At 38.5% G+C, this 16,814-nt stretch overlaps 1 protein-coding gene across 1 annotated transcript in view; it reads right to left on the bottom strand.

The window, feature by feature from the left end:
* USP22 (ubiquitin specific peptidase 22) overlaps window positions 1–16,814 on the bottom strand; it is an 89,922-nt gene that overhangs the window by 37,456 nt on the left and 35,652 nt on the right. The window contains exons 3-5 of the mRNA XM_041401837.1: window positions 11,259–11,372; window positions 10,662–10,706; window positions 5,874–5,975 (exon numbers count right to left, since the gene is read on the bottom strand). Coding sequence (XP_041257771.1) covers window positions 5,874–5,975; window positions 10,662–10,706; window positions 11,259–11,372 — 261 coding nt within the window. The remainder of the gene's footprint in view (window positions 1–5,873; window positions 5,976–10,661; window positions 10,707–11,258; window positions 11,373–16,814) is intronic.

The raw sequence follows: 16,814 nt of genomic DNA, 5'->3' as shown, positions 1-16,814 counted from the left end.
ATGAAGTTTCACCTGAAGATGTGCAGAGCATCAAATTCAAACACTGTCGTTAAACTAAAAATCATGTGTCTGGATCAGTAACAACCACGGATCTACCTCTAAAAAGCCCAGAGCAGGAAAATCAGGTTTCAGTTAGAAGTTTGGAACATGATCCAAGCCCTGGATCAACAACCTTGTCTTCTAAGGAATTTCCCATTGTGCAAACACACACAGGATATCTTCCTTTGCCTCCAATCCCCAAGAGCCACCTAGAGTTACAAAATGAAAGTATTTTCTATGCAAGTAGGAATGGCAATTTCCCAAGACAGGATAACAGAAAAATTCAACCCCAACTGCAATTTGCTGATTTCACTTACAATTTGTACAGTCTGCAGGGGTTTTAGCTGACGTGAAATGAAAACATCAACAGGACAGCTCATACATTGAGTGACATCAGCTCCTGATCTTCCTGAAAGAGGGTCTAAAATTCAAACAAATATTGAGGTAACAAGATCAGAACCCCCCTCATTCCTCATTGCAGGCAGCCTGGTGGCAACAAGGCATTCTGAGGAAGTGCTGCTTTATCAATCAGCTCTTCAGATGCTGACTGATTTTTGTTTAACAAAAGTTGCTACACCAAAAGTTTGCTCACTCTAAGCAGGAAAATGCTGCAGGGACTTCACTAATAACTCTGATGTTCCTAATCTTATCCAGGAATCACAATTAAATCACACATAATCAACTGCTGTGCAGATAAACCACGCACAGTGGCATTACTGCAGTGATGCAAATTGCTTTCTGGCACCAGCTTTGGAAAACCAGGTGACAAGCTCCCAGACAGTCAATACACAAAAAGGCAACTGCAGCATCCAATCTGGAATTTCTCCTCACAAAGCTTTTTGCAGAGGAAAGCTTCCATTTTATATTGATAAAGAGCTAAGTTCAGGAAATTTAAGATTTTCTGAAAGTACAGCTCTACAAACTTCATAGAGTAAATCACTACTTGAGTTTCAGAATTCTTAAAATATTCACACCCCTCTAATTTTTCTTGGAATTCCCTGGGAACTTTAAGAGGAGATGGCTTTTTAAATTTATTTTTAGGATCAGCTTTATCAATTTTAGACCTAAGAAATGTATTACACAACTGGGTCCAATGGTCAGACATGCTAAGCTCGTGACAAAGTAAAACAGGAACAGAAGGCTCTCCCTATTGATATGAAAGTATAATTTTTTTTTTATTTTACCAGTCCAACCTTTTAAGAAACAATTTCTCATCAAGAAAACCATTTTAATAATGAAGTTAATACAAATAAAGCCAAAGAGGAAACATTCACCTGAGTAGTCTTAAAGGTGGTTTTCTTTCCTTCATCACACAGCAATCTAAAAGAATTTAAGAATCAGAGATTTCTATTCAGGATGCACTTTGTGCAGTCATCACTTCAAATATCAAAGCATTACTGCTTACAAATCAGTAATTTAAATTTAAAGCCATAGCTAAAAATGTGGTGCTGTACCAAACCATATTTTTCATTCCACTTTTCCACTTGAGCTACCTTAAGTGCCATCCAAGGAGAAAAAGCACACCTGAGTGCTGCTACATTCACAAAAAACATCCAAGTACTAATGCAGCCTTCAACACTTCCAAGTTAGAGAAGCAAAAATGCTTTTGGTAGCTTGTGTAGAAAACCAGAAATATTTTCCAGGTCACTGTTCCTCTTCCCTTGCCACCTTCACACAGAAGTTCTGCAATATTTATTCCACTGATGCTGCTCTTTGGCCCATCAGCCTGCTCAGCACTGCAGTGCAAAACCCACCTGCTAATCCCAGGCAGTTTTGGTTTTGCCACCTCTCCATCCATCACTCCTGGTGAAGAGGATTTGCTCAGTCTCCTGGAAAGGTTTGTCTCCCCTCTGCCTTTTTGCAACCCTGCAAATGGGAATCCCGGGTGGCTCCTGCTAATTACCCACGTGCATTGGGAGTCTAATTCTTCCTATTGTTAATACACCCATCTTTAGCCACAAAGTCACTTCATATGCTAATCAGAGAGCAGCTGATCCCAGGCTAATATTTCATATACTCAGGAGAATGGATCTGCTGGGGGTATTAATGACAGCAGAGCAAGATGAGCTTAGAAAATAGTTCCCAAAAGATATTGTATCACTTCTAGTTCAACCCCCTAACAAATAATTTGCTTGTGAATGTGGAGCTTTGTCTCTTCCCTCCCCTGCAGAGGGAGACCACTTTACAGACAAGAGGAGACTGAAAAAATTAGACTTTTTTTCTTTCACAATGTTGGAATCTAATTTAATAGCTGTTAAGTCTTACCTAATTTTTCCATGTAAAAGTTTTTGTGTTTATGGGATGCTTGAAACATCAGTTTCAAGCTAAAATCAAGATGAGCATTTCTATGAATATTGAACAGTCGAGGACACTACCCAGTCCTGATGCTGAGAGCAACATAAAACAACTTGTGTTCCCCACAATATGCCATCCCATCAGCCTGATCTGTGGAAAAAACTGTGGCAACACAATGAAAAAAATCAGCATGCAAGTGTCTGAGGTAGAACAAGGTCTGAGAATGTCTTGAGCTGACACTGCTTCCACAGAGCTTGTTTATGGTCTGAGTGGACGTGACATTCCTCCTGAATCTCTTGAAATACAGAAGCTCCATCAAAATGTCAAGTCAGGACACCAGAACATGCAATGTCCCACATAAAATCCACACTGCAAAGATTTCTCATCATGGCTTTTTGCCTGTAAGACAACTCAATGTTTCCACTTGGTTAACAGTGTGTTCCAAGTCACTTTGAAGGTGCTTATGTGCAATATTGGGAACAGCCCTGTACATCTCAAAAGACAGGAATCAGCACAGTTTCCACAGCCTGCAGAAGTGCCCAGTGTGAATTCTCATTTCAAGAGCAATTTGCTCAATGGCAAAATAGAGCAGAGATTCAAGTTACCTGCACTATCTTCTTAGTAGAAGGAAAAAGTATCTATGAGATGAAAACACACAGCATTTTAAAGAAAATCAAGGAAAAATTATGGATTTCTGTTAGGTTTTTTTCCTCATTTTTTCTGAGAGTGTGAACAAGAAGTTCCTTCTTCAATGGGTTTCAAATTGTCACTCAAGTAGAAAAATCAAAAGCTGTGAGTTTTGTACATTATTTCCTCTAGTGAACTACCAGTTCAAGTCTCCATTATAAGATATTCATCTCATGTCTGAGTATTCTTCAGTTTTAATTCATGGCGCTGATCAAAGACAAAAGATCCTGCAGCTGTACAAAAGTTCAAACAGCTCAAAAAGCAGCAGACACATCCAGCTGTTTTGAGAAGCACCATGAGATTGCTACAAATCTGGGATTAAAAAATTCCCTTCATGTATCCAGAATGTTCAGCCATGGAGTAAACACCCACCCAAATGAGTGTCATGCACGTAATACAGATGTGACAGGCAACTGCAACAAACACACTGTACCACCTAAGTGTGTTTTAGATAGGAATAACATCAAGTTTAATGCATTTTATTGTCAGGGCTCAAAATCATATGCAGATCCTTCAAATACAAGTCATGTACATCCTTTCAAGGCCACACCTGCCCAGGTTTCAGTCTGTTGTCCCATGTATTTTAGCTGTAACACTGATACACTTGTCTTATACAAATGCTGACACAAATGTTGGCACAACCACAGCTCCAGGTCATGGCAGAGCAGTGAAATGTTCCACTCCCAAGTGATATCCATGGATCTCTGGGGGTAGGATAGAAAGCCACAAACATCCCCCCGACCTTCCTCTTAAAACAGCTTTGAAAGGATTTTATGCATAAAAGGCAGCTGGTTATGTTTTAACAGACTCTTGTGTAAACAGAAGTGCTCAACAGATGTGCAGCGCCTATCAGAGATGGTTATCAGCATCATTTTCATTTCCAGAGCCAATAAAACTGGACACCATGCCTATTCTCTCAGCCATTTACCTACCTCAGAAGATAAACTGGATTCATTAATATGTGCTATGGGATTGATAAAAACCTGATGTCAAAAGAATTGAGTATTAGAAAAAGAGAGAAATGAGACTGTCCAGCTACTGCAGCATTTCAGTCTGCAAATAGGCTCTTCACTGATCTGAAACTGCAAACAGACAAGTCAAAGTGAGGGGAGGGAAGGCAAAAAGACTCTGAAGCAGATTTATATTTAGCAGCAGGTTAGGTGGAGAGAAAAGGCTCAAGGACAATGGCAGATCTTTTCTTTCTTGAGCTAAACCCCCAATGCATTTTTGTAAAAGAAAGCAAGTCTTCTGCTTTTAACTGCAGCCCAAAACTGCATTATGGTTCCTGGGTGCTTTGATTTTTTTTTTCTTTACTTTCTAAATCTCAGCACACAGGCAGCTCCAGGGCTCAGTAGGAGAACTCTTAAAAGCAGGCCTGCAGAAGTGAAGAGATCAGTCATCCCCTTGTCCCCGTGCTCCTGGAGCTCCCCCGCCCAGGCAGCCGCAGATGAGATTTCACACAAACAGACAGGGCCTTTTTAAACAGCCTGAAAGATTTCAAATCCTCCAAGAGCAGGCAGAGCATTCCTTCTGATTGCAAAGAGAAACACTGAAATGTGCTTCAATTCTTCACAGAGGTCACGGTAACCTTCAAAATTCTATCAAACCTCTTCCCCCCTCCCCAGCTCTATTATCTTTACTAATTTGTAATGTTCTTTACAAAACATACTGGTGTTTCTCAGAACACAAATCCCAATGTGAACATGATGCAAGCAATCTTTGCTTAGTTAATTTTTCCTAGGCTGTTTAAAGTTTCCCAAGTCCAGATGTTTTTCCAACTGTCTTCCCTGTCCCATGACTGCAAAAACATAGGTTCTTAAGAATTACCATTTTATATACATTTTCAACTTACTCTGTGCTTCTCAGTCCATTTTTCCCAAATAAATATACACATACTTTGGATTAAATGACTTACTGCATTAGAAACACAACATTAGAAAGCTTTAGAAAGTATGTTCAGTGTATTTTGACAAATGCAAACGTGCTGAAAGCGTGACATGTTCCATGAAACAGTACAGAGCTTTAAAACTGTGGAAAAAAAAATTCAGTTTCCTACTTGCAATGTCTATGGCTACACCTCCAACCTTGTACAATTAACAATCTTGTACCATTAACCATTATTTCCAAACTTCACCATTAAAATGTTACTGTGCATTTAACAGCATAGGAAAATGCCCAATAATCTTAATTAGAGCTTGCCAGGGAGCTAATTTTAACCCCCTGCTACCCAACCTGAAAACAGCAGGGAAAACACTGGAAGAACTGTTAATTTTTATCACCTTTACCCAAATACTGTCCAGCCAGAAGCAGATGCACACATTTCAGAGAATTCTTTGCTCCAGAACACTGAACTCTTAAGCATTAAACCTTTGAGATGAATTTCAAACCTGCTGTTTGACACCACTGGAGAAATGAAATCACTTTTCAGAGCTCATATGAAATTGAAGAGATCCCATTTAGTGTGCAAAACATGAAGAAGGAATGTGCTGCTTCTGCTAAACCAGATTTACCAACAGACTGCTTTGGTTAAGGATGCACCAGCTACAGGATTTTCCTGCACGGGATCTCTGATGAAGGCTGAGTTGAAAAAATATCAGTGATTTCTCATTACAAGCATGTTGTCAAAAAAAGGATTGTGTTTTGTAGCTGTCACACAGCTCAATCACCAGCAGTACCTGCAGTGACAGAGCAGATATCCTTCCACAGCAAGAAAAACGTAGTGTAAAATAAAGTGATTTTGTTATTCTAAATCTTACAGAAATCCACTACCATTACCAATGGAAAAACAAAACAGAATTTTGAACATATACATCAGGGACAATTTGGCTCCAGAAGGGATTTCTGGAACTCACCTATGGTGCAGTTTGTGGTTATTTTTCTTCGCTTGGGGTTGTGTCGTAGCAATTCTAACTCTCTCTTGGTCGGCTCCCATGTTGAATACTTCTCTCCAATGCCTAAGCAGATGAAAACAAAGTTTCAGGAAGTTCTTTAGTAAAAGGATTAAAAATTCTGTTCAAGTCAAAACTTTCAACATGCTGTCCATTAGGTTAGATTCAATTTCAGTTAAGGACACTGATTGCTTTTTATCCCTTCTCAAAAAATATGGTTTGGAAAGGTATCACCAAATTTTCAAACTAAGAACTAGCATAAGAAAACAAAAGTACTTCTTTACTTATAAAGAACAGTTAGGCCAATAAAATTCCCATTATTGGATTATCCTCCTTTCAGTTAAAAAAAAGAAATTCCAGCACAAGAAGAAACTTGCTATTACTCAAAAATACATTTCTTTGTGCTCAGAGGAGGTTAAATGACACCACCAGCATTGATGAACTTGCCAAGTTATTAAATAAATCTAAACTGATCCAACTTAATGGACAGATAATCTTTAGAGAAGAGCAGAATTTAATAATTCAATTTACTGAACAGTTACTACATGTATATGCCATTACACAGAATGACCTCTCTTTATACTATTAATGAAGGATTAGACAAACTAAAGTTTTAATTTTTGACATTCACTTTGTTGACATATCTAATGTTATCTAAAAATGAAATTAGTAGTAGGTTTAAACACCACCCTCCCTCCATCAACCAATCAAAGCTCTCCAAATATTAAACTACTCTTTCTCATGAGCTAAAATCTGTCATTATTCTTTTTGAAGACCAACACTGCATTTCCAGTAGATTTACTTTGTTCAAAGGGAAGTGCAGTAGAAGTGAGTCAGGTCAGTAGTATGGAGACCAGATCTGAAATCAGCACAGAGCTGTGTTCAGTGTAAACCTGATACAAGAAAAACACAACAGTGAAGACTCACGTGCTGACCAGCTCAATACTGCTGCAGCTTTCTATGTAGCACAGAAATTGCTGTGCAAGGTCAATTATTGTGAGTCACAAAGGCATCTTGGCATTAAAAATAAAGAATTATAAGATGGCAAGCAGTCTATTCTAAAACTGAGAATTAAAGTCAATTAAGAGTTATTTTTCACAGAATGCATGGAGCAGAAGCAGCGCTTTGCTACAGAAAATAAATTATAAATCATACATATGAAAAGGATAGTAGAAAAATATAGCTGGAGGCTTACACATTCTGCATAATATACATTAAATTTTAATAGTTCTTTGATCTTCATTTTCAGAAATAGCTATGCTTGTCAGAAACTACCCTCCCAAAAATGTTCAATTCATATTTACTACTGACCCTCCAGGTTCTAGTAATAGGTCTCATTTTTAGATTCTCAAGGACTAGAGAATTCTTATTTACACAAATACACCCATGTCTCACTTTATTTGATTCAACAACAGATTATGCAAGGAACTTAAGGAACAATACCAGAATCCCTTTCCTTTATCCAAGGTTTAGCATCAAGCTACACACCCAGGAAAACAGAAAAGGCAGGGAATGGCTGAGAGTGATGAGATAACACAGCTGCAATGCTTTGGACACACTGCACGTCTGCAGAGACCCCTTGGAGATGCACAGATGGACACTTCACAGGGATGGAACATTGGCTTCCAACAGGTTTGGCACTGGATGTCTCCAGCAACCCTGGTCATATTTGTAATGCTCCCTTAGGAATTTACATAAATTCATTGGTAACACTGTGTTAGTAGCAGCAATTGCATTGTGCAGCTGTAAATTCCTGTGTTTGGGTTCACTGCAGCTAAAACATGGCCAAACACAGCCAGTCAGTGTGATGAACCCTGATAACAATTTAAAAATACCCCCTTGGATATGTTTAAGTCCTGGTTTAAGTCAAATACAACGAAATTCATACCTGCAAATACATGTGCACTTTAGGCATGCAATAGCTCCACATATATCAGCAGCACTATTCATATATATTTATATATACCTATATATAATTATATAGTTTAAATACTGTAGAGGATGGGACTAAAGCATGTCACAAGAGCAACTCTAAGTAAGGTTAAACATGACAGACTGGATTACTTTTAAGGATTCTGGGTGAATCAAATATTTGTTCAATTTAAAAGAAATGAAAGGAAACAAAACACCATGTGCAATTAATGCCACAAACAGAGCAAACCAGACAGAAAACATTCTTGCAGAAGCCTTTCATTAGAAGGAGCACAAATTAAGTCAGAGACAGAAATTAAAATGTGTTCCATTCCAGCTATATAACTTAGCAGGAATGCTGAGGTTATATTACTCTTGAAAATTTGGAAAAGGCAGAGCCATTTATTAGGAATGGTTTGATGTTTAAAAATGAAAAACTACAACAAAAAATAACCAAAAGACAAAAGGAAGGAGGTTTAATAAAAAGGTTTAATAACACTCACAAGCATGCCAAAAACTCCAATATAAACTATCTTAAACAAAGATTTGCAAACCATGCACAGGTCACCACTTACAATTAACGAAGTGTTAGAGAAGTGAAAATTAGTCATTTTTTAAAATGCTGCTATAAAATAGTCAGAGATTCAAGTCAGCACGTGAAATCTCCATCTAAGAAATTATTTTATTGGGTGAAATACTTGAATTGGCATTTCTTAGAGAATTCATCAGGGGCATAGAGATGAGTGAAGGAAAAGGCAGTGAAGGCTCAGGTTTATAAAAGTTACAATTTTTTCTATCATTGCTTGCTCTGCTACACTTCAGCAAATTCCAAGTTTTCCTCTCCCAAAAATTCAAACATTAATTAAAACAAAGGGCTCTGTGTATTCTCACCTCCCCTGTTATTAATATTCAATACCAAAGGAAAAAATACTGGCCAAGTTGCAACATTCAGAGTTACATCACATAACCCTGAACTACAGCTGGACTGGGGAACTCAGCACACTGGGAGTTAAAACTACAGGGGTATGAAATGAATCTCATGGTATTGGGGGTTTTCTTAAAGTTTGTTTGTTTTTTGGTTTTTTTTTTCTCCAGGCATCATGTTGTTATGTGAGCATCTATGAAAGTATAAACTAACACCCTTCAAGCACTGTGGAAAGAAATTTCAAAATATACTGCATTTACCCTTCAGTTTTTAAGCCAATCAGTTTCTGCAGACTGGATTCACTTCTGAAGTTCTTAAAGTTGGCAACAAGATCTGAGGTAAATTAACTGTGTGGTAGCAATATAGACCCAAGACATTGAGTTTGGGCTTTTTGCTCCTCTTGCCATTCAGTTTTGAACAAGAAGGGATCTTTCAGATGACAAGAGGGAGGGAGCATAGAGATTGGAACAACAGAGAGAGAAGGTAAAAACCAGACATAATTCTCCATTATTTCTCCCATGTACATTTCTCACTCCTTAGATAAATTTTTGAGGAAACACATGGTTTCATAATAAAAAGACATAAAAAAGAACCTATGCCATGACTTTGAAGAAAAAGAAGGTCTACACTGCAGACTCCAGCAATTTGAAGTGTTGTTGTCTATTCCTTCATTTTCTGTCTTTACTGGTCACTACAGATTAGTTCTCCAGGAACAGAAGATGGAATGTGCATATTCATACAAACATGCATTTGTGTATACATATTTAATATACCATTCAATAGCCAGTTAATCAGTGCAGAGGCTTCCTGCCTGGCAGTTCCTCTGGGTGATTCTTTGACCTTCTCTACACAACTCTGTGGTCCAAGATGACCAGAGGAACAATCTTGTAGCTGTAATTCCCTGGAATATAAACTACAGCAGGCTGATGTCCATGGCAGGACAAAGTGGCTGCATCTCAGTCCACAAGGCACAAATGTATCAACTGACGAGGACAACATAACTAAGAAATTACTCTTTAAATGTGCATATTTAAAAGTTAGGAACTGAGGGAGGTTTCCTCTTCTATGGCATAATAAAGATCTGTTATGTAGTTGCAGCTGATTCATTTGGTGCCCCAAACACATACTGAAGGAGTTTCTAGAATAGGTACAGAGTTTGGATGAAAGGTTTTTAAACCTATTCCCATTTTGTCTTGCTTTGAAAACCAGTGCTTTGTGCTGAAAGATTTTAAGGTGCATTTCCTTGTTCTAGGACTCACTATCCTCCTTTCCTCTGACTCCTTTCCCCCAGACAGGGAACAAGCAGGAAGCAGCCTGGCATCTGTAGTAGGAACCAAGTGAAGGCAGCTATCTTTTGAGCCAGCAGAAAAGCTCTCGTTAATACGATGTTAGCTGCTATTTTTAAAATTGGAAATGAGGTTAAGAATGGTTTGAAGTCATATCAGCCCTGACTAAGGCTGTCACATTGAAACAGGATGCCATGGATTCCAGAAGAGACATTACTAGACAGAAGTCATCTGTCTTCAAATACAGACTTTCCCACTTTAAGAAAACATACCCCCCAGAGGCCACTGGAAATGGAAGATGACAAGCTTTAAAAACTGATGCTTACAAACTACTTAGTTTAGAATAAATTATATTACCTTTCCAAACAAACAAAAAAAAACAAACCCACAAAACCAAAACCAAAAAACCAAAAAAGAGAAAAGGTATGTTTTGGAGGAATTCTATCAAGGAAAGAGCATATGAAATCAAGTCTGCTGCAATTATTCAATCACTGGAACATATCCAAACAAGAGGAAAACGATTTGCACGATCAAACTGGCATTCTTAACTGTGATTCATGTCTAAAATGGCAGGATAATCAGCAAAGGGACGCTTGTTAGTGAGGTGCGTCGCCAGCCCACGCCTCTTACCTGTCATTGTACACTGGTAGTGAGAAACCACTGTTGGGGTGAAGGCTAAAAAAGAAAAAATTAGGGAAAGCAAACTGAATAAAACAAATGTGTGTACATATATTTGTGTGTAAATATTTCTACATAGATACTGTGCGTGTACCCTGAAAGCACAGGTGTGTAAGTAAGCTGGCATGATCTATTTCAAAAAAAAAGTTAAAAAAAAAATCACACACAAGGGTGGCATTTCATGTGAGGGGAACAGAGCCTGTACCACGTAAATAAGCCTAAAGGAGCAGACTGTTACATTCTCTACCTAATACAGATCTAACTTTTGATATTATGCACTTTTTTTCAGGATTAATGTCAGATATTTCTGTATTTTTTTTTTTGTAATTAAAGATAAAATATTTTTGCTACAATTAGGTGTGGTGCACGTGTTAAACACACAGTCTGACTCCTGGAAAGGAAGAACATCTCTCTCCCATGGCCTGCACTACTCTTTCTAAAGAGCTCTTTCTTCCCCTTAGTGGTTTTTTTTTTTTTTGCCACTGAACAAATGGGAGGGACAGGTATGATTAAAAACAGAAACAAGAAATTCAGGCAGGAAAACCAAACCTTGTAATTTCCAAGCTTTTCGTTGTTCTTCTTTGGCAATTTGTTCCATGTCTTTGTCGTATATGTAATCTTGACACATAAAGCAGTATATACCCCCATACAAAAGGTCTATGGCTGCAAAACAGAAGGGAAGTTGGGGAGGAGGAAAAAAGATGTGAGTTCATAAACCAGAAGGCATTTTAAAGCAGGCTTCCAAGTCAGGCACTCCTTCTTCCAAGCAGTCCACAAAAGAAGAAAAATCTGTACCTTAGAATCTGGAAGGGAAAAAAAAAAAGAGAAAAACCCAGACATTTTTCCAGTTTCAGTGTGAGTTATTCAGTTGCTTCTGGCACAGCAAGAAAACTGTGCAGGACAAGAAAGCATCTGCTGCCTTCAGGCTGTTTGTAACCCAAAATTTACCTTTCAAACACCTGAGTTACCAAGAGGCATCAGGACAGTGACTGACTACAATGCACACAGAACCAGCCCTGTAAGAGTTGATACATAAGTCTGAACTGTCTTTTCCTAAAACTTCAGCCATTTCTCTTCAAGGCCATTAAAATAATTAGGAAGCACCTAGTTAGAATACAAATGAAGGCTCAAACAGAAGATAGCACTGCAAATTCAAAGCTGTTTCTCCAGGGGAAAGCTTTTCCAGGGTAGTTTATTCCACAGGTTACTTCTGTCTCAATTTTTCATTTCACACACCCTTTCAGAATAAACAAATGAACATTGACCAATGTTAAAAATATTTTTCTTGCACAACCTTAAACAAAAGAAAGCCAAGAAACAAAATAAATACCTAACTGAGAAATGTCATTTTACTCCAACATATACCATGGAAAAAGTGCAAAGTAATCATAGTAAACTCCTGATTTTTAGTACACAGATATGAAAAAAAGCCACAATCACAGGAAAGATTAAAATCTGTGGGCACTAACAAATCTTACTAAAACACAATCTGCACCAGCAAACAGCTAAGAAATACATCACCCTTCTCCCTCAAGTGTAGAGCTTTCATTTATTTTGTTTTTAATTCCTTTTATTTCCAGATAATAGCATTATTAGCATAGTCTTACTGCAATAGAAACTTGTTTTAAACACAGGAAACCATTACCACATTAGGCAGCCTGCAAGAAACAGCATGGAATTACTCTGAAGTGCTCAATAAGCCAAACCACATGCCATGCAGCAGGAATTCTGCCATGGATCTCAGCAGGCAAACCCAGGTGAAGTCTCTGTGCTGCCCTGTTAGTGGGGCAGTGCTTGTGGGGAGGGTTTTTGGTAAAGTTCCTTTCTAACCCCATCTCCTCCATCCTTCACAGCCTCTACCCCCTCACAACCTGCTGTCCCTCTCCTTTAGTCTGTTGCAAGCTGCTTTTTTTCTCCTTCCTCTCTTTTAACATCACCTTTTCAATTATTATGTCTGTTGTTTGTTATTACTCCTATTATTCATTAAACCAAATTACTTTAAACAGTTTTCATCTTAATGATGCGCTCCGTTCTTCTGTTTTGCCTGTCTGGGCTACTCAGTTTGTGGAAGAGGATAAGGACTGTTACCTCATGTAAAGTCACAAACTCAGGATTTTCATTACCTTGTGTAATGTCCCAACACCAGAATACTTCCCCCTGATGCCCAGAGGACTGCATAACTCCTTTAGCAGAATATCCCAAAAGGAGGCAAGACTCTGAGCTGTGGTGGAGGATCAGTAATGAAACACTATGCAACTGCAGGAGTGGTGTATCACAACTTATAGATTATTAGAGTTCTACAATATTTACTCCATTACTTACTACATTACCACTTCTGCAGAGTTTTCTACAAAAAAGCTGAAGAAAATCCAAAATATTGGTCTTAAAACACAAACCCAAATACTTTTAAAACATCCCACCAACAGGCCCCCAAATAACAGAACAGAGCTGGCAGAATATTGAATAAAAAGGACTCTGTGAGCACTAATAGTTACAATTTACCATCAGAATGTGTAGGCATAGCTATACTCAGAGGATTTACATGCCTGAACAATGAAATAGAGATGTCACTATCTAAACCAACAAGAGAGCAGAAGGAATTTCTGGTGTAAAGGATCAGAAAGTTTCACAGAAACACTGGTGGAGTTAAAGCTGTCATTGTCCAGCACCTGATTAAGGACTCTTGAGGAAATATCCTCTCTCCAACACACTTATGGGAACAATGCAGTTGTACATTGCCAACACTTCCAATGTCTTTTTAATGACTGCAAGGGGTTTTGGACAAATTACCTCAAGAACCAGTGGCAAGGCAGCCACACAGGCCAGGCCACAGCATGGAGGAAGGGCAGGACTTTCTCGTGGAACCCGAACACAGCTGCGCAGGAAAAGAGTCCACTAGGAAAGTTTGGGAGTTAATTGTTTCAGGTTAATGTAATTTGATTTTTTTCCCTTGAAATACACTTAAACTTTCTTATGCTGGCTGTCTTGAGGTGAAGAAGAACAGAGGAACCACTGAAGAGACGGTTTTACTGACAGAAACTCTTCCCAAGTAAGCAATTCCCTTGCACTGACTGAAGGTGCACCACACCCAAAGGACAAAGTCCACACAAAACTTTCTCCCTCAAAGGACTGGGGGGAAATGAAACAAATTCCACCTCACTGTTAGGCTAAACCTTTTTTTGTTTTAAACTGAAGTGCCATAAAGCTCTATCCCAAACTGAAACACCTGGCCAGAAAATTCCATAAAAAATACGACAGTAAAGCATGAGAATGCACAGGTAGCAAACTTCACCACTGGTACTTGTGTTGGTATTTTGGATCACAAAACTAACAAAAAGGCCTCAAATTCATAAAAAGTGTGGGAGCTACCAACCTAAGAATAATGCCCAGGTGTTTTGGGATAACCCACTGCCAAGTCTGCCAGGATGCCCCACATTCCTCACGATGAACATCTCTTTTAGGGAGCTCCTGTGGAATGGCTGCTACTCCCAACTTCCAGAATCTGCTTTTCCTAAAACCACTCCAACCCTTCTCTCAGGAAGGTACAGAGGGCTGAAATCAGTGAACTTCAGTTTTAGCTTAATGCACACACAGAATTTATTATCCTTGGAAAATAAAATATACAGCAAGTAGAAATCTACCTTTTTCACAAGGAAGAACCAAAAGCAATTTAAAAGAATCACAATGTCATTTTATTAAATTTGATCAATCTAGATTCCTGGTTTAGGAATTCAAAATACCTACTTGGTGATCACAGGCAGAACAATTTAAGAATGAAAAGACCTCTTGGAATGCAACATTTTTCTCTGCTTTTATACCTTCTGTGATGACAAGAACCTTCCCTCCTTTAAAGTCTGATCTCCTCAGACTCCTTTACATACAAAATTATAAGCAGCTGCAACCCAAGAGAGGAATGAAAATATATTTTATTTTTCTTTTAAAAATAAAACTATCAGCCTGGAGAAACAAGGAGGCAGCACAGAAGATCATGTAGGAACAACAACAACTTTATCTATGGTGCAAGGAACACTAAGTTTTAAAAAACAACATCTCTGGGGTGAAAGTTTAAATCTGGCAGCAAGAAGTCTTCAAACTGCATCTGGGAGCCAAGTAAAGTGTTTTAGTTAAGCCCAAGTGCTTACTTTTCCAACAATATCCACTGATGTCCTTGTGAAAATGTTAGAGACCAGAGATTATGGGAATACAGCAAAAGCAGGGAAGTCTGCCACCTCCAGAGTGTGCCTATCTCATCCAGGTAAAAAACCTTGGATGTTCAGTTGTTGAAAGATCCAGGTGAAAAGAACTAACTTTGCTCAGCTGGGAATGGGATACTTCACCATAATATTTGATACCATTCATCAGATAGGAGATATTTGTGAATTGTGTTGTGGTATCATCTCCCTTGGATCACTGGGTGCACTCAAGTAGAAAAAAAAAAAAACCATCCAGCAGCAACTCAGCATTCAGGTCAGTTTTTACCTGCACTGAAATTAATTCCTTTGTGAATTTCTAAGACTCAGTCTTGGCACGTTATCAACCTCAAATCAACACACTCTGTGTTCTATGCAAGAAACCTGCATTTCCTTCAACTTCTGTAACAAAGGAGGCTAAATTGGCAATTCTTTCAGACCATTTTAAGCCAACATCCAAAGCTAATTCGTGCTCCCTGATTTCTCACCTTGAGTGTTAATCATTAAACCCATTCCAGGTAATTGGCTCAGGTTCCCAAGAAGTGATTTGTTAAACTTCAGCCAGTTCTCCACTGGATCTTGTCTCTGATCCATGAGCACAAAGAAGGCATCTGACTGCCTTCCTCCCCATTTCCTGGCACCTGCAATCTGTACCACAGGTCAGAATTCCTGAACTGGTAAGAAGGGAGGAAAAGAGGTGGAAAAGGGACTACTCCTGCTAAATTATGATCCAACCATTGAGAACTCCAGGTATTTACTGTCAGGAAAAAAAAAAAAAAACAAACAAACAAAAACAAACCCAAAACTTCCTTCTCATGCTATAATCTTTTAATCCACATTAAAAACTATAGTCATAGTCAAGCATTATCCTTCCCTCTCACATTCAGTATCTTCTCCTAATACTCGAGGTAGAACTATTCCATTAAGTGCTGCTTTTTCTTATTTTTTCAAACCAGCAGCCAACAGGTGAGAAGTGTTTTTGTGGCTCTGAAGTCTCCAAGATGCCTACTGGCCCCATATGGATCTAGAATTTTAATGTTTTAATTCATTTTGCCTGCAATCCAAACATGGCAAGCACCCAATACTATCCTACAAACCACTTAACACCAGGAGCCAAATGGGCAGCCCCTGTGCTGTACACTCTGTGATGGTTTAGAATATCATCCTACAACTCCATATGAATCCAAGCCAGGAAAGATAAGATGAAGAAAAAATGTCCTTGTGTCCCTGAGGAGTCTAGATAGAAAATGTGCTTTTACCTGTTAATTTACAGGAACCACAGTGTGTCAAACCATTTTATGTTAAGTTGTTATGAGTGGAATATTAATTCCAGCTCCTTGACCCCATTCAGAAATACATGGATTGTAAGCCCTAGAGCAGTGGGTTTTTATGCAGCTACAAGTGTATGTGTATAAAAAAAAAAACAACAGAAAATATTCACTCAGAAAGAATACTAAAATTTAATCTGGTGTCTGCCCAGGAATTTTCAGTCCAAATCAGGAAACTGATAAATTAATCACTGCTGCAGTTTTGAGATGAACTTTATAGTACCAACCTCTCTTCTCTTTTAGAGCTACTGTTCACAGACATCTTCCTGCTGCTGCTACTCTGGGACTAAGCTACTGTGTATTTTCCTTCACTGAGCAGCTGTAGAAAAGATAAGGAAGAAACCATCAATTTTTACAAGGATAGAATCCACCAGCAGATTCTCCAGGTGCTGAACCTGATTTGGAAGGATTATTTAGGAAGATGACAGAGTATGTTGATGGCACACATTCATTTAGGATAATCAAAACAGCTCCAGAAGGATTTCAAGTTACTTAGCAAATAGGCAATAGCACCAAGAGTGAAACTCCAACCACTAAAGAGGCAGACAAGTAACACCAATCAGAAAAGAAGTTTTGGAGTCCCTGAA

Source organism: Onychostruthus taczanowskii, unplaced genomic scaffold, assembly GCF_017590055.1.
Source record: "Onychostruthus taczanowskii isolate IOZ18803 unplaced genomic scaffold, ASM1759005v1 scaffold19, whole genome shotgun sequence".
Lineage (NCBI taxonomy): Eukaryota > Metazoa > Chordata > Aves > Passeriformes > Passeridae > Onychostruthus > Onychostruthus taczanowskii.
The sequence above is the reverse complement of the archived record's forward strand: the minus strand, read 5'-3'. Positions and strand labels throughout refer to the sequence as shown.